A 27,968-nucleotide genomic window follows, 5' to 3' on the forward strand; every position below is an offset into this window, starting at 1 on the left:
GGCTTAAAAGTAGAAATGTGAAGCTTGTATATTTGTCCAGTGCCTAAATTAATTAATTCATACAAAAATGTCTGTTAATTCAGCTAAATCGTCCTTGTAGTGTGGGACTACAGTTCTAAACAGATTAGCTTCTGAATTTAAATTATTAAAAATATGTGTTTAAATGTGAAATATCTGGTGAAGAACTACATTGCCCATAATCCTGAAGAGAGTTCCACCAGTCAGAGAAGTCGCTGTTACCATGAACTGATTTCACTGAAGAGAAGCTCAGCAGCGACTGCCAGTCACATAAAGCATTGCAAATGATGTAATCAGGTCTGCTTCACTCTAAAACTACAAATATATTTACGTGTATTTTGCTAATATATATTTAAAAACCTTTATTTAATATATAATTTTTCTATAATTTTTATACTCAATAAATATAAGTCAATCATTTTATATGGTACTATTGTGTACTATTGTAGCACCACAACAGTCATTATAGTTTTTAAAATGTCACCAGTTTTTTAATTTATTTTGCGTTGTGTTTTCATTTTCAATTTCAGTTTAAGTTTCGTTTTAGTTAGTTTTAGTGATGCATGAATAGTTTTAATTTTGTTTGTATTGTTTAGAACATTTCATATACCTTTTTACTGTATAATGATGTGACTCATCTGCTGGCTTTTGCATGACTTATAACACTTTATTGAAGTTTTTAAAATCATTATGGATAAAATGAATGGGTAAAATCATTTTGCAATCAAGGCCACTAAAAAGTGAGTGGTCACTGTTTTGCTGTATAATACTAAACTACCAAAGACAGGCCAATAAAGTGGCGGCAGTCTGTAAGAGTAATGAAACGTGAATGTCCTTCGAGGTCTCTGTAATGTCAACTTTTTCTATTTTGTTGAAGGAGACAGGAGTAATCACAGGCCTATGAGTGACAGTTTGACTACCTTGACATTACAGAACACAGTATTCAAGGACTCAACATAATCAAACAGTCATTCGTGGCAATGAGCCGCTAATTATGAGCTGCTGTGCCCCATCTGCCAAAATATGAAGCCATTGTTGTGGGCAAGAAACCTTGAACAGGTCATTGCGGTTACAAAGTACCTTTTGGATTCTGTGTCTGTAAAAAAGTATATATGTTTGTGTTGTAATTTCAGAAATAATTTTTAGGGTATACCTAATCTTTCAGAAATATGCTCTGGGCACGCTGAGGCCATCAATCCAAACAAACGTACACATTTATTATCAAAATTATCAAAGGCAATTTTGTGTAGAAGAGATGTTTGTGTACATTTTCTTTCGATCACATCAGCAGTAATCATCAAATAATGATTAAATGATGGAGAAGCGTTATAACCTGGCATATATCCAGATATCAAGCAGTCAAGCAAACTTTTGGCATGTTTAAGAGATGATTCAGGTGTCAGGTTAACTGTGTTGATGTACAGTCCCGACAGAATGTGTCATTTCAAGGTGGTGGTCTGCTGCGTCCTCCGCAATATAGCTCAGAATCGACCCCTACAAGATCAGAATTTTCGTGCAAATTGCACACATTTTATTGGTGCATTTGCGTTGTTGTCTGATCTGCATAATTCCTTCTGTGAATGGGGCACTAGAGAGCACATTGACCTTGTGCAATTCACTCTTAGTGTATTCCCCCCTATTTGTTGAATTATTATTTTATTCAGAATCAGAATGAGCTTTATTGCCAAGTATGCTTACACATACAAGGAATTTGTCTTGGTGACAGAAGCTTCCAGTAAACAACAATACAAATACAGCAGCAAGACATAGATAATAATAAAAAAAAAGAATAATAGTTTTTCTTATTATTTACAGTGATACGATGACAGACAACAAAGTGGTAGCTCATTCAAATACATACTTAAATAAACTTCTTCAAACAATACTCTTTAATTTATGTCAAAGATTCAACGCCTTTGACAAATCTAATCAAAGTGTTAGACAAGTTCTTCCTCAGAGGAGCTGGAAATTCTTAACAAACTTATATGTCCTTGAAATGTATGTCTCTTAGTTGAAACGTTTAGTGTTTTATCTAAACTAGAACAAACAGGAAAAAAATGATATTCATCTTTTCATTATCCATAACACTTTGATATAATTATATATTTTATTACTATTAACTGAAGAAATTACAGCAATTTCTAAAACTCCAATACAACATATAATATGAAGGCCTAATTTCTTATTTTCTGCTTTGTAATTACAAAACATGAAGAGTGCTCAGAACCAGCCCACAAGATCACAACTGCGCGTTTAAATTGTGTTTAGCGGCTAATTTGTCGGTGTGGTCGTGCAGTTGCTTGATCTGCATAATTCCTTTATTGAATCGGGCGTTAAACCAGTGCAGACAATGCTGCAAACAACCGCCGCATTTAGGGGCCAAGATTTCCCCCCTAATTCTTTCATTTGAAATAAATGTTTTTATTTAACATATTCACTGTAATGGTTTATAAACAGATGACTAGAAAACCCTGATCGGTCGACCACTAATATGAACTGTATATTACAGGCATGCATCCCACTGTGTTGTTCCAAATCTCTGAAAAATGCTGAATCTGAGTCAAAAGCTCACCACTCTTAATAACTCTCAGACACAACCATCCAGATATTTTGAGAACTATCGGGGCACAAAAGAATAATATCTCGTTTTTTAAGTAATTGCCTCTCAGTTTCTGACGTTTTCTTTTTTGTGTGTGAATCGAATACATCAAGTTGTGGCTCGCAGATATTAAGCACGGCCTTGCAACTGCAGCGCTGCACAGAGTGAACGTTACCTTGACCCTGAAAACCCGTCCATGGCCAGACGCTAAAGTTTGAACGCAACAGCAAAGTACACAAGACTCACTGTATCTAATTTGTTGCAATGCTCCTAATATGCATCTTTTGTGGATTTTACAAGTGTCAGAGGTTCAACTTAACTTTCACTACACCAATCTAAACTGTTTGCAGTCCGTCCGATCATCTAGGGTGAGCAGACAAGCCGCCAGAGTGGGCCCACCCTTGTCCACCCACTGACACGGCCCCAGAATATTTCCTCTAATGTATTAGGAGATATATTACTGCAAAATGAAAATATACAGCATTAAAGAATAACCCATATTATCATTTGATATTATCATGTCAAATTATGTTTTAATGTTAGTGATGTTTTCATACAACATTATTGTATTTGTTTGTCATGATTCCTTCAGGAGCTCGGGAGTGTTTACAGTATATTAGCTGGAATCCTAAACGCTGGTGATGTCGAGTTCACATCTGTTGCGTCTGAGCATCAGACAGACAAAAGCAATATTTCCAACATGGCAGTACTAGAGAGCGGTAAGTTAGCACATCACTAGCGTGTTTAGCATGCAAAAAAACATAGGTGGTTTGCAGGTGTAATCTGAACACCAAACTGGTTACCACTGTTCTGACTAGTCTGTTTTCAGGTTTCAGGTCACTCATCTGCTGGTCAGGCTGGACAACCAGCTGAACACCAGTTTAGGCAGCTTGTGAGGCCAACTAAACCAGCTAACACCAACAAACCACTATAGACTGGTTTTAGCATTTGTTTTTAGCAGGAGTACTAGTCGTTCTACAGAATATTGTATGCCTTTTAGGGATTAGTGTGTCCCAGATCACTGTGTAAATTTCATAAATCTTTGAAATCAGACGTCATGGGGTTAAGTCAAAATTAACAAGACTTCTTGTTTCTGAGGTATGCATTTGAGCATGATTTTCATCCTGGTATTAATATGCGTCTCGGGTGATCTGATCATATGTGGTCAGGTTAGACACATGGCTGTTTACACCTGGTCTCTTAAATGTGTCTCCTGTGATCACTTGTGTTCGGATTTTGAGGGGAGGGTCTTTGTTTCATGACGACATACATCAATCACTATGTCAGTGTGTTACTGCATGATAATAAAGTTCAACAATGTAAGAAAAGACAAAGAAAGCGTGTAAAAAAATATAAATAAAAAAAGAATGGCACACTGTTTCTCCCAGATGAGGTTGAAATTTAATGTAAATACAAACACAACATGTCAAGCAGAATTATCCATTATTTTAGCGGATTACCTGTATTAAAGGAGCTTCAGGTGTTCATGCTTGTCATCTGTGTTGATATCAAACACTCTAAAGAAGATCCGTGAAGCTCTTGTGATTGTGTATGTATCCGCTTTTTAACATTTTTTAGATCGGACAATTATTTCCTTTTAAAGCAGCAAAGTTCAAACTCTTGTTTCAGCACAGCTGTTGATTGACATGTGAGGGGTGGAGCTTCACTGCTGCCGGGATGCAGGACAGATTAGTGTTTACACCTCAAAAGTGATATGGTCACATGCGTTCATTTCAGAGGTTTTTGTGATCCGATCACAAAACGTTTTAGACCCCATTTTTCAGGAATTTAGGGCTGACCACATGTGATTGAATACCAGGTGGAAACAGGGGCTTTATGACATGATAGTATGTCTAAATTCTAGTGTACTAGCTTACTACATTCTTAAAAGTATAAGTTACCATTGTAGTACTAATGTTTCATACTTAGTAGTATGGAAATTGGGCTATAGCCCTTATATGTAAATATTTTGAGGATGTTGACATGTCCTGTGGTGTGACATGTTATACCAAAACCTATTTTAAACATAATTTTGCTCATTCTTTTGTCATTATTATGCATGCAGTTTTTTTTATGACTAATATTAATTGAGAGACCACATGGATATTTGTTCTTTTACAATGTATTTGTCACACCGCAGGACCATTTTAAATGAATTAGTAAAGGCAAGAAGTTGATATAAATGGTGAAAAACATGAAAAATAAATTGTAAACAGTCACATGACCTGATATACATGTAAACACTTTCCCTAAAACATTCAAAGAAATTGAACCTGAATATTAAAATGTTGATTATAAAAAAGGGGTATGGACAACATGCGCATCAGCTACTCATATATTTCTAAATGCATTGTTCTTATGTTATATGTGTTTGTGTGTGCAGCTGCAGCGCTGCTGTGTATCCGTGCAGATGAGCTGCAGGAAGCTCTGACCTCTCACTGTGTGGTCATGCGAGGGGAAACCATCGTCCGGTCGAATACAGTAGAGAAAGCCTCTGAGGTGCGGGACGCCATGGGCAAAGCCCTCTACGGACGCCTGTTCAGCTGGATTGTTAACCGCATCAACTCTCTCCTGAAACTAGACGACCAATCAGAGTGAGAGAAATAAAGAAAGAGTGAAACAATTCCAAATCACAAATGAGATCTTAATTTCTCATTTGTTTCTCCTAGAAAGAAGTGAGATTTAATGGAGAGCAAATGGAGATTTTGCTTAAGTGTCCTGCTTCTCATGTTTTTCTCCTTTTCTCCAAACTGTGCTCAGAACTGTCAATATCCAACAGTCTGCTATTAAAGACAGGATTGCAATGTGACACTCAGACATTTGTCATGAATTATCCCAAAGACAAACGATCTGAGCTATACTGTCCATATTATTTATATTGTTCTATACTCTTACTGTTATTTCTCCATGAAGAGCTTGTTTGTCAACTAACATCTTAATGCTCTTTAATATTAGTCTACAAGTTTTATAAATCATACTAATCATTTATTCATTCAACTTCTCTCCAGGGAGGAAGAAAAGGGTCTAAACATTGGCATCCTGGACATCTTTGGCTTTGAGAACTTTAAGAGGAACTCTTTTGAGCAGCTGTGCATCAATATTGCCAACGAGCAGATCCAATTCTACTTCAACCAGCACATATTCGCCTGGGAGCAGGTACATCCTGTCTCTGATAAAGCTATCCTATCCAATCACGAATACTTGAGGAGCTGTTCTAAGCCTTTTTGGAGCATTTATAAGTCTTTATTTTATTGTCCCCACCTCGGTATAACCTCATTTCCATCTAAATGGTGATAGCACCTCATAATTTATCATTTTACGGGGTTGCGAGCAAGCAGGCAGGGGAGGATATTCACCATTTATTTTTATTCATGCAAGCGTGGCGATTCCCCAGACTGACTGGGCTGACTGTAGCCTTGAGGGAGGAAATGATTTGGTGCCTCTAAACGTTTGAGAGTAACCCACATTAGTGCCTTCATAAATCATTTGAAACAAGGGTTACGACAGGAGACGCTGACTTTGCTTTTGGGTCTTTAAGGCTTAATGAAAATGCTGCTTAGGTGAATGTGCAAGTGTGATGTCTACTTTACTGTGGTTCAACTGATTTACGCATGACTTTTGATAAAAGATATGGGTGAATCTCATGAAAATATGTCCAGGTCTTTTGGGATTTCACCCCAAAATCAAATAATAACAATAATAGTAATAATATTTCACATAGCAGCAATAAGAAGGGCATTTATGGAAAATATGAATATAGAGTGTTGTGTTGCTGCATTTTTGTTGTTTTTTCATCTCCCGAGGTGTATATGTCAGGCGTATAAGACTTACTGTCCAAAAAATATGCTTGTTCCCTGATCGCTGGATGATTTCACCTGAGGCTACAAACTCTTCTTCACAATTAGATTAGATATCTCGGACATGCCTCTTTGTGTGTACTGTATGTGTGTGTGTTGCTCCAGTGAATAATTTGTATGTGTGTATTGAAATTTATGAGCATGGCAGTTAAAAGAAGGGACAGAAGAGGCATTTTCTCTCTGGGTTGAACATGTGCTTACAAGATGCCATGGTGTAGCCGTAACTAGTCATTTGCTCTAGTTTAAGAGGTTACAGACCTCCAGGCGTCAACCAACGGAGTTCAACAATGTTGTTGGGAACTCACATTTATACAGTGTGTAAATGCTTTGTTAGACAGATGGAAGGAAATACATTTTTACCTAAGAGTGTTTAATTGTGGTCAGGAGGATGCAGGTTTGTTTGAAACACTGACACTTTCAATCCAACAATCAAACTTATTATAAATGCAAATATACATTAAGATGATTAAAATTGGATGTGAGATTGAATAAGATTGGAAAGATTGCATATCTATTTAATGGATATCATTTTAATAAGGCAAAGATTGCATTACTCAGTTATTTTCCCAGCGTCTCTGTAAAAATCAAGTTTTTTTTGTATGTGGTCAAATGAGGAACGGAACTGCACTGCTAGACCTATCGCATGTCAGGCTCTGGTTCAGACCACTCTTTTAAAATTTTGGAGCTTAATCAGTAAATGATGCACTAGTTATTGTCGTTCGCTGATTGATCATCAAAAATGTAATGTAATCTTATTAGAAGTACTTTTTGTAATCTGATTACATAATCCATATTACATGTAATCTGTTTCTCTGAGGTGAGAGATGCTCTTTGGTTACTCTGCAGGATGAGTATCTGAATGAAGATGTGGACGCTCGAATGATTGAGTATGAAGACAACCGGCCACTGCTGGACCTGTTCCTTCAGAAGCCCATGGGCATGTTGTCTCTACTGGATGAGGAGAGCCGCTTTCCACAGGCAACTGACCAGACGCTTGTCGGCAAGTTCCTCCTCAGATACACCATCCAAACTTTCTTGCTGAAACATCCATTCACATCACCAAATGTGAATGGATGAATGAATGAATTTTAATTTATAAGAAATTATTTTGTTCATATCAGAGAAATTTGAGGACAACTTAAAATCTAAAAACTTCTGGAGACCAAAGAGGGTTGATCTGGGCTTTGGGATCCATCACTATGCAGGCAAGGTAGAAATATTATACAGTTATGCTCCTTTTTTACATACTACAAGAGCAGAACTATGAACAAAACAATGCAAGTTCACCTGTAAAGAAAATATATTGAATCTTGCTTTTTGGATCTTGCTATTTAGGTGATCTATAATGCTGGTGGGTTTCTGGCCAAGAACAGAGATGCTCTGCCCGCTGATATTGTTCTGCTACTGAGGTCCTCAGAGAATGAATTGATCCGTAAACTTGTTACCCACCCGCTCACTAAAACAGGTAAGATTCATGTAATTAGTTGCTTTTGACTCTTTAAACACTCACAGAATGTTTCAGATCCTTTTGACTGGATGCTGCTTTAGTTTGACTTTTTGTGTACTGATAATATTATTTTATGTTGCCAAATATACATGCAGACATACACATACATATTAAGACATACATATATCTTTAGCAGTATTTAATTATTATTCTCTAAATGAAATTTGATTTTATAAAAAATAATGCTTCAGTCAGCCCAGTCATATAATTTGGCTCGTTCAAGGTTTCTATATTCCACGGTGCTTAATGGAGACAAAAGGCATTTTGTTACTTTCTGTACATCCACAAGTTTCCATTTCCATGACATTACATGTGAGAAGTTGAGCACATCAACATTCTATTGGCAAAGCATGAAATAAACCGAGCCCTCAAAACTGCTGGAAAATCCATCTGATAACTGTATTTTGGAACGTGGTTGTCATGTCTTGTCCTGTCTTGTCATGTTATGTCTCACTTCTGTTCTTTCCCTCTACTCTGTCTCCCTCTGTTGGTCGTTCTATGTTACTTCCCTCTCCTTTACTCCGCTCCCAGCTGTTTCTTATTTTCCCTGAGTTCCTCGTTAATCCTCTGCCCACCTGTTCCCTCTTTCCTCTGATTAACTCTCTATTTCTCTCCTCGCTCTCGCTACATTTTCTGTCGGATTCTCACTCAGTTATACTACCCCTTAGAAGCAACTACTGCCCTGTCTGTCTCTGTCCAGAGTCCTGTCCTGCTGGCGTATACCATTATTATACTGTTCTCCACTAAGGACCTTCTTAGTGCCCAGTTACCTGACGCCACGAGCTAGTGGCACTCCACAGCTACCCGCTGCCTTGGGAGAGACCCGCTGACTGTTATTGCTTCTCCACTCACCCTGTCAACTACCTGTGGACCACCACCGCTCGAAGGGAGCGTTTGTTTGCTGTTTTTGTTATCGTCCTCTCTGCGGACTGTTTTTATTTGTATTCCTCTCAAGGAGAAGACCCTGTGTTGACTTTTTACTGAGCTTCATTAAAGACTCTGTTTGTTTCTTACATCGCGTTTGGGTCCTCACTTACCTTCATAACAGAAGAATCCGACCAAGATGGACCCAGCGACCCCGGCCACACTCCACTCAGCCGTCGAGCTCCAGGGAGCTATGTTGGGCAGACACGAGGCTGAGCTGTCTGCTGCACGACACACCATAGAAGGACTGGTCGCCCAAGTCACCGAACTCTCGAGGCAGGTTCTCATCCTTCGTTCAGAGCCTCCGGCCTCCTCCAGGGTCCCCGAGCCCCCAGAGCCCAGGATTAATAACCTGCCGTGCTATACTGGTGAGCCCTCTGAATGCCGTGCTTTTCTCACCCAGTGTGACGTGGTTTTTTCTCTCCAACCCACTACTTACTCCCAGAGCAGAGCCTGTATCGCCTACGTTGTTTCTCTCCTTTCTGGACGGGCTCGAGAGTGGGGTACCACCATCTGGGAGGCGGAGGCTGGATGTACAAACAGTTATCAGGATTTCAAGGAGGAGATGATTCGGGTTTTTGATCGCTCTGTTTTTGGGGAGGAGGCATCCCGGGTCCTATCGTCTCTGCGTCAGGGTAAGCGGTCTGTTACTGACTTTTCCATTGAGTTCCGTACTCTCGCAGCCTCCTGTGACTGGAACAAGCCGGCGTTGCTCGCTCATTTTTTGGACGGTCTCTGCTCGGAAGTGAGGGAGGAGATTCTTTCTCGAGAGGTACCCTCCCGTCTGGATGCTGTGATCGAGCTCGCTATTCGCCTAGAGAGGCATTTCGATCGCCGTCGCCGAGCTCGCGACCAGGAGTCTACATTTTCCTTTGCACCCCTCTCCGCTGCACTACCACCCTCCTCCACCGCCCCGGTTCCTGAACCCATGCAACTGGGGAGCATTCGCATTTCTGCCAGGGAGAAGGAGCGGAGAATCACCCACCGTCTCTGCCTCTACTGCGGTTCTGCTACTCACTTCGTCACCTCCTGCCTGGTAAAAGCCAGTGCTCACCAGTAAGAGGAGAGCTACTGGTGAGCACTACAACTCTGGTCTCTCCTTCGAGGTCTTGCACCACTCTTCCCGTCCATCTCCGCTGGACTGGTTCTGCTGCCACCTGCAGGGCATTGGTGGACTCTGGCGCGGAGGGCTGCTTCATGGACGACACCTGGGCCTGGGAACATGGTATCCCTCTCTTGGACTTATGTCAGCCCACAGCCCCATTTGCCCTGGACGGCAGTTCCCTTCCCAGGATTCAGCGTGAGACGGTACCCCTGACTCTCACTGTCTCCGGTAATCACAGCGAGACCATTTCTTTTTTATTTTTCAGTCCCCTTTCGCCCCTATTGTTTTAGGCCATCCCTGGTTAGTTCAACATAATCCCTCTATTAATTGGGCCAAGAATACTGTCCTTTCGTGGAATGTCTCTTGTCATGTTAAATGTTTGATGTCTGCTGTTCCCCCTGTATCCTCTGTCTCTGTTTTTCAGGAGGAGCCTGGTGATTTGGCGGGGGTTCCAGAGGAATATCACGATCTGCGGACCGGTGTTCTGTCGTTCCGGGCCACTTCCTCCCTCCCCATCGTTCTTATGATTGTAGTATCGACCTCCGTCCAGGTACCACCCCGGGTAGACTTTACTCGCTGTCGGCTCCTGAACGTCGAGCTCTCGAGGATTATTTATCCGTAGCTCTCGAGGCCGGTACTATTGTTCCCTCCTCTTCTCCCGCCGGGGCGGGGGTTTTTTTTGTGCAGAAGAAGGACGGTTCCTTACGCCCCTGCATTGATTATCGAGGCTTGAATGACATAACAGTTAAGAATCGTTACCCGCTCCCTCTTATGTCATCAGCTTTCGAGATCCTGCATGGAGCCAAATTTTTCACCAAATAGGATCTGCGTAACGCTTACCATCTTGTGCGCATTAGGGAGGGGGACGAGTGGAAGACTGCATTTAACACTCCGTTAGGGCATTTTGAATATCGGGTTCTCCCGTTCGGCCTTGTTAACGCCCCTGCCGTGTTTCAAGCACTAATTAATGACGTCCTGAGAGACATGCTAAATATCTTTGTTTTCGTTTATCTCGACGACATCCTGATTTTTTCTCCGTCTCTCCAAGTTCATGTCAAGCATGTGCGTCGCGTCCTCCAGCGCCTTTTAGAGAACCGTCTTTACGTTAAAGCTGAGAAATGCTCCTTTCATGCCGCCTCCGTTAATTTCCTCGGCTCTGTCATTTCTGCAGAGGGCATTAAGATGGATTCTGCTAAGGTCCAAGCCGTTTTAGACTGGCCCGTTCCTAAATCGCACGTCGAGCTGCAGCGCTTTCTCGGTTTCGCAAACTTTTATCGACGATTCATTCGTAACTTCAGTCAGGTGGCTGCCCCCCTGACTGCCCTTACGTCTGTCAAGTCATGTTTCAAATGGTCCGGTTCCGCCCAGGGGGCCTTTGATCTCCTCAAGACCCGCTTCACGTCCGCGCCCATCCTCATTATGCCTGATTTGTCCAAACAGTTCGTGGTCGAGGTTGACGCGTCAGAGGTGGGCGTGGGTGCCATCCTCTCCCAACTCTCTCCCTCGGACAACAAGGTCCATCCTTGCGCGTACTTTTCGCATCGCTTGTCGCCGCCTGACCGTAACTACAACATGGGTAACCGCGAGCTGCTCGCCATCCGCCTAGCTCTAGGCGAGTGGCGACAGTGGTTGGAGGGGGCGACCGTCCCTTTTGTCGTCTGGACTGACCACCGGAACCTGGAATACATTCGCTCCGCCAAGCGACTGAGCGCGCACCAGGCTCGTTGGAGCTGTTTTTCGCCCGGTTTGATTTCGTTATTTCCTACGCCCTGGTTCCAAGAACACTAAACCCAATGCCTTGTCACGTCTCTATTCCCCGAAGTCTCCACGGGCCCCGTGGGATTCTCCCTACAGCCCGTATCGTTGGGTCAACTGTCTGGGGAATAGAGGCAGGTTAAACGAGCACTCGCTCTCACTCCCTCGCCGCGCACCTGTCCTAGACACCTCCTCTTCGTTCCGCCCCCACCCGCCTGGCCGTTCTTCAGTGGGCTCACTCGGCCAAATTGGCTGGTCACCCCGGCGTTCGGGGCACGCTCGCTTCCATTCGCCAGCGTTTTTGGTGGCCCACTCGGGAACGTGACACACGTCGTTTCATGGCGGCTTGTTCCGTCTGCGCGCAGACTAAAGCCGGGAATTCTCCCCCGGCCGGACTTCTCAGACCTCTTCCCATACCCTCTCGACCGTGGTCACACATAGCCTTAGATTTCATTACCGGACTCCCTGCATCGGCGGGCAATACAGTCATTCTCACTGTCGTCGATCGATTTTCTAAAGCTGCCCATTTTATTCCCCTCCCTAAGCTCCCTTCCGCCAGAGAGACTGTGCAAATAGTCATCGAGAATATTTTCAGGATTCATGGCCTCCCCTCTGACATTGTTTCGGATAGAGGTCCGCAATTTACTTCCCAGTTTTGGAAGGAGTTTTGCCGGTTAATTGGGTCTTCCACCCTCAATCTAACGGTCAAGCCGAACGGGCCAATCAGACTGTCGGCCACATCTTGCGCAGCCTATCCTTCCGTAACCCTGCGTCCTGGTCCGAACATCTTCCCTGGGCAGAGTACACCCATAACTCGCTTCCGTCATCTGCTACCGGCCTGTCTCCTTTTCAGAGCAGCCTCGGGTACCAACCTCCGCTGTTCTCATCGCAGATCGCCGACTCCAGCGTTCCGTCCGCTCAAGCCTTTGTCCAACGTTGCGAGCGCACCTGGAGGGGTGTTAGGTCAGCTCTCTGCCGTTATAGGGAACAGACGGTGAGGGCGGCTAACAAGCGTAGAACTAAGAGCCCCAGGTATTGTTGCGGCCAGAGGGTATGGCTTTCCACCATTAACCTTCCCCTTAAGTCTGTCTCGCGTAAGTTAACTCCGCGCTTCATCGGTCCGTTCCGCATCTCGCAGGTTATTAGCCCCGCCGCGGTGCGACTTCTTCTCCCCTGCTATCTGCGCCGCGTCCACCCAGTTTTTCACGTCTCCTGTGTTAAGCCCGCTATTCGCGCTCCCACTCGTCCCCCCTCTCTTCCTGTACGTGTTGAGGGCGCGCCCATCTATAGGGTCTGCAAGATTCTTGACATGCGCACTCAGGGTCATGGTCATCAGTTTCTGGTTGATTGGGAGGGTTACGGACCCGAGAAGAGAAGTTGGGTTCCTTCTCGGGACGTATTGGACCGTTCGCTCATCGATGATTTCCTCCGTCGCCGCCAGGTGTCCTCCTTGGAAGCGCCAGGAGGCGCTCGTTGAGGGGGGGGGTACTGTCATGTCTTGTCCTGTCTTGTCATGTTATGTCTCACTTCTGTTCTTTCCCTCTACTCTGTCTCCCTCTGTTGGTCGTTCTATGTTACTTCCCTCTCCTTTACTCCGCTCCCAGCTGTTTCTTATTTTCCCTGAGTTCCTCGTTAATCCTCTGTCCACCTGTTCCCTCTTTCCTCTGATTAACTCTCTATTTCTCTCCTCGCTCTCGCTACATTCTCTGTCGGATTCTCACTCAGTTATACTACCCCTTAGAAGCAACTACTGCCCTGTCTGTCTCTGTCCAGAGTCCTGTCCTGCTGGCGTATACCATTATTATACTGTTCTCCACTAAGGACCTTCTCCGATCTCTGTGCCCAGTTACCTGACGCCACGAGCTAGTGGCACTCTACAGCTACCCGCTGCCTTGGGAGAGACCCGCTGGCTGTTATCGCTTCTCCACTCACCCTGTCAACTACCTGTGGACCACCACCGCTCGAAGGGAGCGTTTGTTTGCTGTTTTTGTTATCGTCCTCTCTGCGGACTGTTTTTATTTGTATTCCTCTCAAGGAGAAGACCCTGTGTTGACTTTTTACTGAGCTTCATTAAAGACTCTGTTTGTTTCTTACATCGCGTTTGGGTCCTCACTTACCTTCATAACAGTGGTAGCTGGTGTCTAGCGTGTTATTTACTGGTCCAAGCTGGTTATTAGCAGGTTCCATTGGGTATTAATAGGCCCCGGCTGGTTATTAGCTGGTCCAAACTGGTTATTAGCTCAACAAAGCCAGTCATTGGCCTGTCCACCCTGGTCATTAACTGGTCTCAGCTGGTCCAAGCTGGTTTTTAGCTGGTTCAATCTGGTTATTAGCTCATCCAAGCTGATTAACAGCTTGTCCAAGCTGGTCATTAACTGTTTTTTAGCTGGTTTAAACTGGTCATTAGCTGGTCCAAACATGTTATTAGCTAGTTCAAGCCAGATATTAGCAGGTCCAGGTTGGTTATTAGCTAGTCCACCCTGGTCATTAGCTGGTCCAAGCCTGTTATTAGCTGATTCAAGTTGGATATGAGTGGCTCCAGTTTGGATGTTTGCTGGTCCAAAGTGGTCATTAGCTGATCCAAATTAGTCATTAGTTGGTCCAAGCTGGTTATTAGCTGGTCCAAGCTGGTTATTAGCTGATTCAAGTTGGATATGAGTAGCTCCAGTTTGGATGTTTGCTGGTCCAAGGTGGTCATTAGCTGATCCAAATTAGTCATTAGTTGGTCCAAGCTGGTTATTAGCTGGTCCAAGCTGGTTATTAGCTGGTTCAAGTTGGTCATTAGCTGGTATAAGCTGGGTATTAGCTGGTCCGAACTGGTTATTAGCTGGACCAAGCCGGTCATTGACCTGTCCACCCTGGTCATTAGCTCATCAAAGCTAGTCCAAGTTGGTCATTAGCTGGTTCAAACTGGTTATTAGCTGATTCAAGACAATATTATCAGGTCCAAGCTGGATATTAACTGGTCCAAGCTGGTTATCAGCAGGTCTAAGCTGGTTATCAGCTGGGCCAACTTAGTCATTAGCTGGTCCAACCTGGTCATTAGCTGGTCCAACCTGGTCATTTGCTGGTCCAAGCTGGTTATTAGTTGGTTCAATCCAGTATTATCAGGTCTAAGCTGGTTATTAGCTGGTTCATGCTGTTCAGTATCTGGTTCAAGCTGGATATTAGCAAGTCCAGGTTGGTTAATAGCTGGTCCAAGCTGGTTATTAGCTGGTCATAGGCTGGTTGATCATTTACCATATTTCAAAAACCAGCTTGACCACCTTTTGATGGTATGTCTAGCTGGTAACTGGTTTGATGCTGGTCCAGGATGGTCAACCAGCTTGGATTAACTAATACCAAGCTTGGACCCCCCCCCACCCCCCCCGCCCCCGCCAAAAAATAAAAAAAATACATAAAAAAAAAACAGGGACCATTTCCAAACACAGCTATGACTTTAAGATGCCTTTTCCAGCATAAAATGTGTTCACACATGTCCAACTTAAATCCCCAATTGCAACATGCTTATAGTGATTATTAAAGGAAATTGTAGGTTAAGATCAAAACATAAACTGTATGGACAGAATCACAGCTGAACTTCACCCACTTTAATTATGTTGGTAACACACAACCAGATGTTCATCCACCTTAAAGAGGGGTGAATGACCCAAAAGGGTGATTCAGGCAAATTTGTAACACAGCATTTTAGGCCATGTCAGGGAAACACAGGATGGAAATGACAGTGCAGACATCAACTGTATTTGTCTCAACAATTGTATGTAGTACTCTCTAGAAAGGAAAACTCAGGCACAGTATGCAATGAAATCTCTACAGTGAGCTGCTCACATGATCTGATGGAATGAATGTAGGATGTCTGACACACTGCTGTTTACTTCAACTGAGATTCACTGGTGATTGTTTCCAGGAGGTCCACTGGGACTTGTGACGTAGACTTGTGTTTTTTAAGCTTATTTATATGTCACAGCATTGACCTCTAAGTCTGATCAGAGGAGACTCTATGTCTCAATGCCCTTGACATGGTTAGCTTTGTATTAGAACATATGACCTAATCAAATAATTCATCAACAGCAGATTTCTAACGTTTGTGTTTATCTTTACAAAGACGTGTAATAAAAGCAGATATTTTCTCTCTTTTTCAGGAAACCTGGCTCACACCAAAGGCAAGGCTGCTCGTATGGGCACAACCCCATCACAGCGCAACATTAATTTTGCCAAGGTACCTCAACATACCCTCCTGACATCTCTTCTATATGTAAGAGGCAAAACTATACAACAGTTATTACTATGGGACCTTTAAGACTTCAAAATACAAATGACCTCTGTTAGGATTGGCTAACCTCTTCACCTGTGAAATGAAAATTGAAATTTCCACATCTTCTTTCCATAAATTCTTCTCTCTAAAGTTGGACGTCTTTATGTTGTTCAGTACCGTATCATTCAGTGAGGTAATGATTATGTGCCAGTAGTATTTGTGCCGTATACTGTATTGAGACAACCTCTTCCAACCTATGTGTGTCCTTGTGTATGTGAATGAAAGTGCATCTGGTCATGTGATTACCCTTCCCTCTGTTTAATAGCTAATGCATTTGTAGATTAACTGATTAAAAGCTTGATTAGTCATTAGAATTTGCATTAGAATTGAGTGTCTCTATGGAATTTAGAAGAATTGCCTGTGCTGTTGCATTTTGAAAACATTTTATGTGTTTTAGCATTAAGTTCAATGTTCCTAAGAGAATTATTAAGAGAACACAATCTACTTATTGAGGTGCCCTGCAACGAATAAGGGTTTTAAACATATTGAAACGATGTCTTTGATGAAGACCTGCATATATTACCATTCATTTGCATATTAAAACATTCTGTCTTTAGAAAATTTCACATAAAAGATCCCGACAATTTTAGCCCTCATGCAATAAAAGCACCTGTGTTTAATATTAAAACTCCTTGTTAAAATAGCCTTGTATCTTAATTCACATAGTGTATTCTGGGTTAAACACAAGTTAAGCTCGATCAACATGATTTGTAACATTCTGTAGATTACTGCAGAAAATGATTTAACTTAATTAAATTTTTTTATAAATCATAAATACAATACTTCGACTCAAATCTGTTGACATTTGTGTATTTCCATTGATGTTTTTGGGGCAAGCATGCAATGGTTGCCTCATAGACTTCCATTGGAAGTACATTTCTGTACACTGTTTTGTTTTTGTTGTTGTTTTTACAACACTCTATCATGGCGAAAACATAAGGATTCATATGACTTTTATTAATTTGGCTAATTCGTATGATACTTTCACTAGAGACAATGACATCGCTTGAAATCGTTTCCATCTAATACATGACAATTACTTGCTTCTATCACACACAACAGCTTCCTATCATCTTCACACACTCTACTGACTGGTTAAGTTTAGATAAGAGGTTTGGGTAAGGGCATAATATTAATAAGCATTTTCTTAACGTCTTGTGCGCAGAACTCACACTTACATTACATCAGGGCATTTTTATGAGTTGAAATCATACAAATTTATACGAACGAAATCATATGAAAAGCCAACTCCTAAAATATGTGCAAATTGGGTTCCTGCATGTTAAAGATGCTGTTAATAGAGCTTAACTTGTATTTAACATAGAGCATTCATTAAAAATATTTTGTTCCTGTTGAATATTAGCACAAGGTCCACCTAAATTGAGAGTTTCTCATGTTTTATTTTTTTTAATAACAAATATATATGTCATAACACTTCACATTTATGTTCATTTTGTGAAGTGTTTATTTAAAGGGATTCATTAATGACTAATAATTACAAATGCATGATAAATCAAAGCATTAATAACAACATGCATAAAAAGTGTAACTTTCACGCAATACAAGCAGAGAGCTTTTTTACCTCACATGTTATAAATGCTTAATAACACCTATTCAACATGAGTAACCTATGAAAAGCAACTAAGTAACTAAATACCCAATTGTAAAGGGGACACATATATAGCATGTTAAGGAGCTGCCAGCTTTATAAAATAATATAATTAAATTTAAGTATGGTTTAATGATCATCAGGCTTTATTATATGATATATGCTCTAAATGAGCATGAAGAGGATTTTAGTTAACCAGGACTAGATAAACTGGGACATCACTCTGAGTAGCACCATTTTTTGACATCAGTGTAACAATAAAAGTGACAACACAAGTGTGTCAAGACATTACAGTAATAAATATAAACACAAAATGACATAATCCCTTCTTTTAATCTCATTATTATAGTACATTTCTACACTGTATGTAGAATCATGATTTAGGACTTGCAGTATGCTGATTATCATAAGTGTATTTATTAAGAATTTATAACGTGACATAAAATAGCTCACTTTTGGCAACTTTTGCATGAAAGTCACCCTTTTTATGCTGTTATAACTGCTTATCAATGATTTATAATGCATTTGTAAATGACTTATAAGTCATTAATAACAACTTTACACAGTAAAACCTTGATAAAGGGAACATAACTGTAAAGTATTGCCTTTTTTGCCATTTATTTTGCTTTTGTATAGTTCTATGAATTTAAATCAGACTTATGACAATCTTTGCATTTTTTTTTTTCACCACACCACACTACACCACATCCACAACAACCCCAACCACCAACATATTCCATCTATGGTGCACACTGAATATATATATATTTTTTTCTTTTTTTCCACAGGCGGAGAACGCAGGAGACAGCACACATCACCCTCGAGAGACCACCAACATGAGGACTCAAACTGTAGCTTCTTATTTCAGAGTAAGACCTCTATATAGCCAGCAGCCATATCACCCTGTAGCTCAAGGCTGGTTGCTTACTGAAGCCAAGCGGGGCTGAGCCTGGTCAGTACCTGGATGGAGACCTCCTGGGTAAAACTATGGTTGCTGCTGGAAGCGGTATTAGTGAGTCCAGCAGGCGGTGCTCACCCTATGGACTGTGTAGGTCCAAATGCCCAGTATAGTGATGGGGACACTATACTGTAAAAAGGCACCGTCCTTTGGATGAGGTGTTAAACCGAGGTCCTAAATCTCTGTGTTCATTAAAAATCCCAGGACACTTCTTGAAAAGAGTAGGGGTGTAACCCAGGTGTCCTGGCCAAATTCCCTCCATTGGCCCTTGTAAATCATGGCTTCCTAATAATCCCCATCCATTTATTGGCTCTATCATTCCACTCTCTCCTCCCCACCAATAGCTGGTGTGTGGTGAACGTACTGTCACATTATGGCTGCCATCGCATCATCCATGTGGATGCTGCACACTGGTGGTGGTTGAGGAGAGTCCTCTGTTCACTGTTTAAGCACTTTGTGTGTAGTGTCAGAAAAGTGCTATATAAATGTAATGTTCATTCATTCATATAGAAAAAATCTGTTCCACATTTGAAAATTAAATAATCATAAGGACCATTACATAGAAATGGTTTTACAAATGTTTTCAATCTGGATTGTGAGTGCTTGTGTTCACGTTACCTCTCCTGTCTTTATCAGTACTCACTGATGGACCTGTTATCAAAGATGGTGGCGGGACAGCCACACTTTATGCGTTGCATAAAACCCAATAATGATCGGCAAGCCAATAAGTTTGACAGAGAGAAAGTTCTGATCCAACTACGCTACACGGGTATACTAGAGATGGCCAAGATCCGCAGACAGGGCTACTCACATCGTATTCTCTTTAGCAACTTCATTGAGAGGTGAGGCGCTATGATGCTTTCATCAGATTATTTTCACAATACAGACGTTCTGTGCAATGTATTATGTACAGAACGACAACAATGTTCTTGTTATTGTTATATATCAGCTTTGGCTCTTCTTCAGGTACTCTATTTTAGCATTCAGAGTCAATGAGGAACCAGCAGTGAGTCCAGAGACCTGTGCTACCATTTTGGAGAAGGCCAAACTAGAGAACTGGGTTCTGGGCAAAACAAAGGTTTGTCAATTAAACACATTAATTGCTACTGCCTTCAATAAGGCTCATAAATGCATACTGGCTACAATTCCTATAATAGGCTGGTTGTATATCTGTTCAGGTCTTTCTGAAGTACTATCATGTGGAGCAGTTGAATCTAATGGTGCGGCAGAACACAGACCGAATCATTCTGGTGCAGGCATATGTACGAGGCTGGCTGGTATTCAAACAATACTCTAAGATTTTGGAGAAGAGACAACAAAGTGCCGTGGTTTTGCAGTCAGGTAAGCTCAATTTGATGTTGTTGAGCAGATTTTCAAATGCAAAAGGACTAAGACATTGAACCTAGGAAAACCCTACTGAAAGAACCAGTTCCAGCTAGTATAAATTTCCAATCTGGTTCAGATTGGTTTATTCTGTTTAGTGCTGGTTTGTTGCTGACCTAGCTGGAGGACCAGCCATGTTTTTTCTAGGGATTCTACAATAGTTGGACTTTGAAATATTTCTGGTGATGCTAATTCAGTAGCTTGTTGGGGACAGCAGTAACCCATAATGAGAACCAGCATCCAAAGCTAGCATATGGTGTTTCGGCAGTAAAAAGCTAAGTTATTGAGAATCTATAATATCATGGAACATCATGTCCTCTCTTTCTAGCATACAGAGGACACAAAGTTCGGAAAAGAGTGGCTGATGACAAAAGCAAAGCCAAGACGGAGGCTACTATTACCCAGTTGCAGGCTGGTAAGAATTCAGCTTACTGTTTCCATATATCGTTAAAAAATTCTAATTTGAGACTGTCTCAGATGGGTTTTTAGAGAGGAAAGATCATCACTGAATCATACCCTCTCTGTACAGTGTGCAGAGGATACCTGACAAGACAGAAATACAAGGAGATGGTTGACGAGAAGAACAAAGCTGCTGCAAAGATCCAGGCCCATTACAGAGGACACAAAGAGAGGAAGAGCTTCAAAAGGAGAAAGTAGGAACCATTTTTATTTCCTCTGTCTTGCATCACAGGAATGGGTTGAAATGAGTTTGGCTAAACTAATTATAGCATAGATAAAATAGCAGGGTTCCCACGGTAATGGAAAATCTGAAAAGAGTAGAGAAATTATAAAAACAATTACACAATTTAAATTCTGAAGACATAGGCCAATTTCAGTATTGACTGTGCTTTCTTAAATTAGATGGGGGGTTGGTGAATAAGACGTAGTTTTTTTGTGCTGAAATACCACGCAAAAGTGGTGCAACTGTTTAGTGCGGTGGTTCTTAAATTTTTTTTTATGAAAAGCCCAAATGTACATTTACTGGTATCAACAACGGTAAGGTTATCTAAAACATCTATAAAAAAAAAAGTTAAAAGTTAACATCTAATTTACAGTATTTGACTAAATTATTCCAACATTGTGACTGAGTTGGAACTACTTTCATCAGGTTCTTATCGATTCAAATGAGTCATCTCTTGGAATTTCTGAAGTCAAACAAAATCAGTTATATTTTCTTATACTCAAAAAAAAAATTATTCAGCCTATTTATTTTAGGATTTACACATTTCTATTTCATCAAAGAAATTGTGTATTTTGCATATGCCCTTATGAAAATGTAATGTATTTATTTATTAGTATCTCGCTTAAAACAGCCAAGTTGTCACTACAAGTATGGGAAGAACATGGAGTAAAATGGAACAGTAACTTAGTATAACCTGCTTTACTTAACACAGAGAAGCCATGCAGATGGAAAGGGCTGAGAAGATGGAGGAATTAACAGAGGTCTCAACAGAAGTATCTGATCCAGTTTCAGGAGAGTCGCCACAGACAGAAATGGAAGTGAATGATGCAGATGAAAAGGCTGCTGTGGTCCTCCAGAGCAACTACAGAGGCTACAGGGAGAGGAAGAAGTACAAGGAGCGTCGGGAAGGAAACAAGACCTTGACAGGGGATGAGTTAGCCGATACCTTGTCCACCCCTGCAGAACAAGTCAATTCTGAAGAAGACTCGCCTGCATTACAAGAAGAAGAGCAGGGCAAGGAGGCTGAGGAAGAGGCTTCTGAAGGAGATGGGGGCATTGAACAAGAAACTAAGGCGGCTACTGTTATCCAAAGCAACTTTAGAGGTCATAAAGAACGTAAGCGACTCCAGGAAGAGGGAAAGATGCCGGTAAGAGGGAGGAAAGAGACAAAGAGTCCTCCAGAAGATGAGGAACTTCCTATTCCAGATCCACCAACTCCGGAAGAATTGATGGAACTTCCAGAGGATGTAGGGCAAGAAGACGAGCCTCCAGTAGAACCCTCAGGAGAAGATGAAGAGGCCAAAGCTGCCGTGGTCCTACAGAGCAACTTCCGTGGCCACAAAGAGCGCAAGCGACTCCAGGAGGAAGGCAAGATTCCTAAGAAAATTATGAAAGAGGATTTGGGCACGCCAGAGATTTCCGAAGAGGACATTCTCATTGAGGAGTTTCCACCTCCTTTACAGGAACCATCAGAACTAGAGGAAGCCCAAGAACTAAATTCAGATGACGCAGTTAATATGTCAACTGTTGTGGATGAGGAACATGCTGCAACTGTTTTACAGAGTAACTTTAGAGGCCATCGTGAGAGAAAAAGATTGAGAGCGGAGAGAGAGGGAGTGCAAGGAACAGAAGACAATGAGGCTGGAGATGTTGAGGAGAATGGGGAAGACCTGGAGATCACAGACATTGAGCTGGAACGGAAGGACTTGGAGGAAGAGGTGGAGACTCGGGCTGAGGAAGGGTTATATGATGAGGAGCAGCATCAGGAGGTGGAGAAGCTCTTCATACAGGTGCTTACTATATTTTCATGTATAATTAAATGAATAGTGCTCCCAAAAATGAACATTCTATCTTCATTTACTCACCCACATATCATTCCAAATCAGTATGGCTTAATTACTTCAGAGGAACACAAAAGCATTTTAAAGGTCTGAGTGATTCTATTCCATATTATAAATATAAGTTGTCACTAGGGCTGTCAAGCTCCAAATATTATAAACAAAAAGCACCATAAAACTGTCATAAAGTTTGTCTATCCAACATTGGTGCTATATTTCAAGGTCACATATAGTGTATTTAAATACAGGATCTCAACATATTTCCCACACCAGGTTTTACATCAACAACAGTCAGTCAAGGGACCAGTAACCTTTGATATCATTGACAGCGTGAATGAGCAGGGTAAAAGGATTTCAGGGAATGACAACTTCTGTTTCTCACTCAAAAATTTTAAAGCGCACATCTGCAGAACACTTGGTATATAGCACATGAGTCTTATGGACTACTTTTATTGTATTTCTACCCTGTGGTCTGGCCTTTAAATACTTCAATGTAATCACCCTCTGTTATGATTGGCTAAAACTGTGCAGCCCCTCGAAATTAGCCATTTTCAAACGCAATCCTAAGAAAATGAATGAACTCCACACAACATTATAAAACTATATTTCAGGGTTAACACATGTTGTTACAATGGTTACTTACTATTTTTCATCCAACAGTCAATAACAGTTCCTTTGCAAAGCTTGAATCATATTGTGACTATTTCACAAGCAATCCATGCTGAAAAGTTCTCAATACACAAATGTAATACAATCCACGGTGAATCCAACAGGCTTCAACAGGCCAAAGCAGAGACGCTAGTCATCACATCTCACATTTTCCGTTTTTGTTTACACACAGAACTGCATGTGTTTCTCTCCGTCAGTGGCAGCAGCAGAATGAGACATGTTTTTAAAAGGTTTGCTTGTACCACTCTTAAAACACGGTGCACATCATCGGAAATGCATCAAAATGATCAAAGACTTCCATGTAGTCCATCTTTTCAAAAGGCCTACAATAAAAATATAGTACAGATGGGTGCAAAAATGGTCCAGGATGCCTTCAAAACAGCACAACAGCAAGACAACAGAATGGGGGAATTATGTTTAGAGCTGTTACTTGACATTGGGTCTTTTAAAAGTGGCATAAGATGCATGATATCGATCAAAACATTTCTAAACTTTTAATGTAGAAAAAATATTTAAATCCAGATAGGTCCACTTTGGTGTAGATGATTTTCCCATGAATTTCCCATTCTCTCTCTTCTTAACCTGTGTGAATGACTGACCACCAGTGGGCGGGGCCAAGGGTGCAATGACAGAAAAATTGCCATTGATGTTTTACTGCAGAGGCAGTAATAATAGGCAAATGTATCTGGTCCTTGTGACGTCACAAGTTTCACAATTTTCTTGGTTGGTTCTGAAACTTACAGTATGTTTTTGTAGAACAAAGACCTCGTATATGTCAAAAGATCAAGGAAAATGTGATTCCTCATGTCATGACCCTTTTAATACATGTGTTTTTGTTCAACCTCAGGTCCTTTTACAGTATTTACCAGGAGTTTACTTTTATAAAAATTAACAGATTTAAACTTTTTTCTTCTTCTTTTCATTAGGGTCTTGTTAAAACTGAATTGGAACAATTTTAGCATGCCTTCATCATTTATTTTTGTTAATTTTCAAATTATTTATAGATTTTATTGTTTTAGCCTTGTCCCAGACCCAGACTTTCAATATTAAATGACGAAAATTCATTATAAAAATACAAATTATTATGCTTAAAAGTTAGTGTACTTGTTAACAAAATCAATCATGGCATGCTTGAGATGAAATATGAGTTCCCCTTCTGTCGCTCTCTTACGTTGTGTCAGAGAACGACACTAGGGGTCTCTCTTGAGCGCCGATATTCACCTCTGTACTATGAAAAAAGGCCAATGAGAGTTGGCAGCCAGTATTTGCATGTCCCTACCCGGACATACGGGTGTTTAAGCGGCGCAAATACGGGAGTTCATTCAGAAAATTTCTTCGGAGCCGATGGTCGTGTTTGCAGTTTGCTGCGTGACTACACACCGAGTTCCTGCTATCCTCTGCTGCATGCTGTTGGATTCTACGGCGCACAACAGCGGCTTTCTCCTGGTTGCACAGCTGTGCACTTCCTGCCCCTGAGCGCATCGACAGTTGCAGATAGAAAGATCTCTCACGAGTCTTTCATTCATAAAAGAGTGATTTTATTTAAAAGAGTAATTTCCTCTAAAAGAGCAAAACACAGCGGCGTGAACGCCCTTTTAAGGACGCCGCTTTTTAAAGATGCCCTTCCGCCCCTGTGTTGTTCCTGGATGCGTAGAGTACTCTCCGCTTCCGACGGCCACAGGCGTTGTCTCGTGTGTCTGGGCAGTGATCACACCGAGGCTGCATTTGTGGATGGTTCATGCTCTCACTGCGAGAACATGACCATGACAACGTTAGGTCGCGGCTTGCTTACAATCGTAAGCAAGCCACTCCAGCCGCCTCGTGTCGCTCCTTCTTCCCACGGGATTGAGGACGATGCGGCTGGCGATGGAGGCGATTTGGGGATGGCAGCGGTGCAGCTCCGCCGGTACGCCTCGGACCACCCGCGCCCGCACGCCGTTGACTCCCGTCTTCGCCGAGGTGGCGGCGACTCGCCTCACAGCCAGTCTGCCTACCCTCAGGCGATGGAAGCAGATGAGTTCGCCGCGACATCGGAGGGCGTGGGCTCTGACGCTGAGGGCTCCTCTGGGCTGCCGCTCGGGCTTGCACGCCCAGCAGGAGGCCGACGCCGAGATGTCCGATATGCTTTCCGGGCAGCCAATAGCGTGGGCCTGGATTGGAACCCTCCATCCTCCCCGCAGCCATCACGGCTAGATGATTGGTTTTGGGCATGGGCGCCGCCACAGCCTCGCCCCCAGTACCTTTCTTCCCGGAGGTGCATGATGAGCTGACGTCTTCGTGGAGAGCACCCCACTCCACTCGTCATGCCACCTGCTCATCCGCCCTCGCCACCCTCGACGGCGGAGCGCGTCCCTTCTAATCAAGGACGCGATAGAGCCTGTCCCTCCAACCGAAACGAAGAAGGGTTTCTACAGCCCTTACTTCGTTGTACCCAAGAAAGGTGGTGGCATACGACCGATCTTGGACCTGCGAGTTTTCAATCGGACCCTGTCCAAACTCCCGTTCAAAATGCTCACCCAGAAACAAATTCTATCTGGCGTTCGGCATCTAGATTGGTTCGCAGCGGTAGACCTGAAGAACGCGTGACTTTCACGCCTCAATTCGCCCTCGACACCGACCCTTTCTACGGTTCGCGATTCGACGGCCAGGCGTATCAGTACAAGGTCCTCCCCTTCGGCCTGTCTCTGTCCCTCGCGTCTTCACGAAGGTCGCAGAGGCGGCTCTTGCCCCGCCACGAGGAGCGGGCATACGCATACTCAATTACCTCGACGATTGGCTTATTCTGGCCCCTCGCGAGGAATTACTATGCGCACACAGAGACCAGGTGCTCGAGCACCTCCGCCGCTTGGGGCTTCAGGTCAACTGGGAGAAGAGCATGCTCACCCCAGTCCAGAGCATCTCTTTTCTCGGTTTGGAGTTAGACTCAGTCTCAATGACAGCACGCCTCTCCAACGAACGTGCTCAGTCAGTGCTGGAATGCCTCGCTTCCTTCAAGCCAGGCACCGTGGTCCCGCTTGAAGCGCTTCCAACAGCTCCTGGGGCATATGGCATCCTCCGCGGCAGTCGCGCCACTAGGGTTGATGCATATGAGACCACTTCAGCATTGGCTCCAGACTCGAGTCCCGAGACGAGCATGGCGCCACGGCACGCACGGCGTGGAAATTACCACTGCCTGCCTCCAAACCTTCAAACCCTGGACAGACCTCTGCTTTCTTCGGGCAGGGGTACCCTTGCAGCAGGTGTCCCGTCGCGTTCTGGTTACAACCGACGCCTCAAATTGGGTTGGGCGCCGTAGTGCAACGGGCGCGCAGCTGCAGGCCGGTGGAACCAAGGCTCACTGCGCTGGCACATCAACTGCCTAGAGCTACTGGCCGCTCGCCTTGCCCTGAAGAAATTTCTTCCGATGATTCGTGGCAAACATGTCCTGGTCAGGACAGACAGCACCACGGTGGTGGCTTACATAAACCGCCAAGGCGGAGCACGCCCCCACATGTCACAGCTCGCCTGCCGCCTCCTCCTTTGGAGTCAGCAGCGACTGGAGTCGCTGCGCGCCACTCACATCCCCGGCAACCTCAATGTGATAGCGGACGCGCTGTCAAGACAAACCTTGCCTGGCGGAGAGTGGAGGCTCCACCCCCAATCAGTCCAGCTGATTTGGGACAGGTTCGGCAAGGCCCAGGTAGACCTGTTTGCCTCCCAGGAAACCTCCCACTGTCCGCTCTGGTATGCCCTCACAGAGGCTTCCCTGGGGACAGATGCTCTGGCACACAGCTGGCCTGTGGGGCTGCGCAAGTACGCTTTTCCCCCAGTGAGCCTTCTTGCACAGGTGCTATGCAAGGTCAGGGAGGACAAGGAGCAAGTCACTCTGGTGGCCCCCTACTGGCCCAACCGGACGTGGTTTTCGGATCTCACGCTCCTTATGACAGCCCCTCCCTGGCGTAATTCCCTGAGGAAGGACCTTCTTTCTCAGGGACGGGCACGCTCTGGAACCCGTGCCCAGACCTCTGGAAACTCCACGCCTGGTCCCTGGACGGACGCGGAGGGTCTAGCCGGCCTACCTTTAGCCGTCATAGACACTATTAACCAAGCCAGAGCCCCTTCGACCAGGCATCTTTACGCCCTGAAGTGGCGTCTGTTCGCGAACTGGTGTTCTTCCCGAGCCGAAGACCCGCAGAAGTGCGCAGTTAGGCCAGTGCTCGTGTTTCTTCAGGAGAGGCTGGAGAGGAGGCTGTCCCCTCCACCCTCAAGGTGTATGTTGCTGCTATCGCGGCCCACCATGACACGGTAGACGGCAAGTCTCTTGGCAAGCATGACTTAATCGCCAGGTTCCTAAAAGGTGCCCGGAGGATGATTCCCTCCCGCCTAACCTATTTCCCTCCTGGGATCTCTCGGTCGCCCTGATGGGACTCCGGAGACCCCCTTCGAGCCGCTTGACTCAGCTGGACTCAGGGCCTCTCTCTCAAGACGGCCCTGCTGATCGCGCCGCCTCCATCAAGAGGGTCGGGGACCTGCATGCGTTCTCTGTTAGCGACGCCTGCCTGGAGTTCGGTCCGGCAGACACTTTCGTGATCCTAAGACCGCGACCGGGCTACGTGCCCAAGGTTCCTACCACACCCTTCAGGGATCAAGTGGTGAACCTGTAAGCGCTGCCCCGGGAGGAGGCAGACCCAGCCCTCTCACTGCTGTGTCCGGTACGTGCCTTACGTATTTACCTGGACCGCACACAGAGCACCAGACGCTCTGAGCAGC

The 27,968-nt window shown here is 43.5% G+C and overlaps 1 protein-coding gene across 1 annotated transcript in view; it reads left to right on the forward strand.

The window, feature by feature from the left end:
• The window catches only part of LOC127634401 (myosin-IIIa-like), a 148,445-nt gene that overhangs the window by 99,024 nt on the left and 21,453 nt on the right, over positions 1–27,968 (forward strand). The window contains exons 18-32 of the mRNA XM_052113939.1: positions 3,210–3,336; positions 5,001–5,211; positions 5,626–5,773; positions 7,321–7,474; positions 7,596–7,684; positions 7,810–7,939; positions 15,908–15,984; positions 16,172–16,213; positions 18,478–18,558; positions 19,284–19,489; positions 19,614–19,725; positions 19,826–19,988; positions 20,359–20,445; positions 20,560–20,683; positions 21,425–22,502. Coding sequence (XP_051969899.1) covers positions 3,210–3,336; positions 5,001–5,211; positions 5,626–5,773; positions 7,321–7,474; positions 7,596–7,684; positions 7,810–7,939; positions 15,908–15,984; positions 16,172–16,213; positions 18,478–18,558; positions 19,284–19,489; positions 19,614–19,725; positions 19,826–19,988; positions 20,359–20,445; positions 20,560–20,683; positions 21,425–22,502 — 2,829 coding nt within the window. The remainder of the gene's footprint in view (positions 1–3,209; positions 3,337–5,000; positions 5,212–5,625; positions 5,774–7,320; positions 7,475–7,595; positions 7,685–7,809; positions 7,940–15,907; positions 15,985–16,171; positions 16,214–18,477; positions 18,559–19,283; positions 19,490–19,613; positions 19,726–19,825; positions 19,989–20,358; positions 20,446–20,559; positions 20,684–21,424; positions 22,503–27,968) is intronic.

The sequence above is a fragment of the Xyrauchen texanus genome, chromosome 41, assembly GCF_025860055.1.
Source record: "Xyrauchen texanus isolate HMW12.3.18 chromosome 41, RBS_HiC_50CHRs, whole genome shotgun sequence".
NCBI classification, from domain to species: domain Eukaryota; kingdom Metazoa; phylum Chordata; class Actinopteri; order Cypriniformes; family Catostomidae; genus Xyrauchen; species Xyrauchen texanus.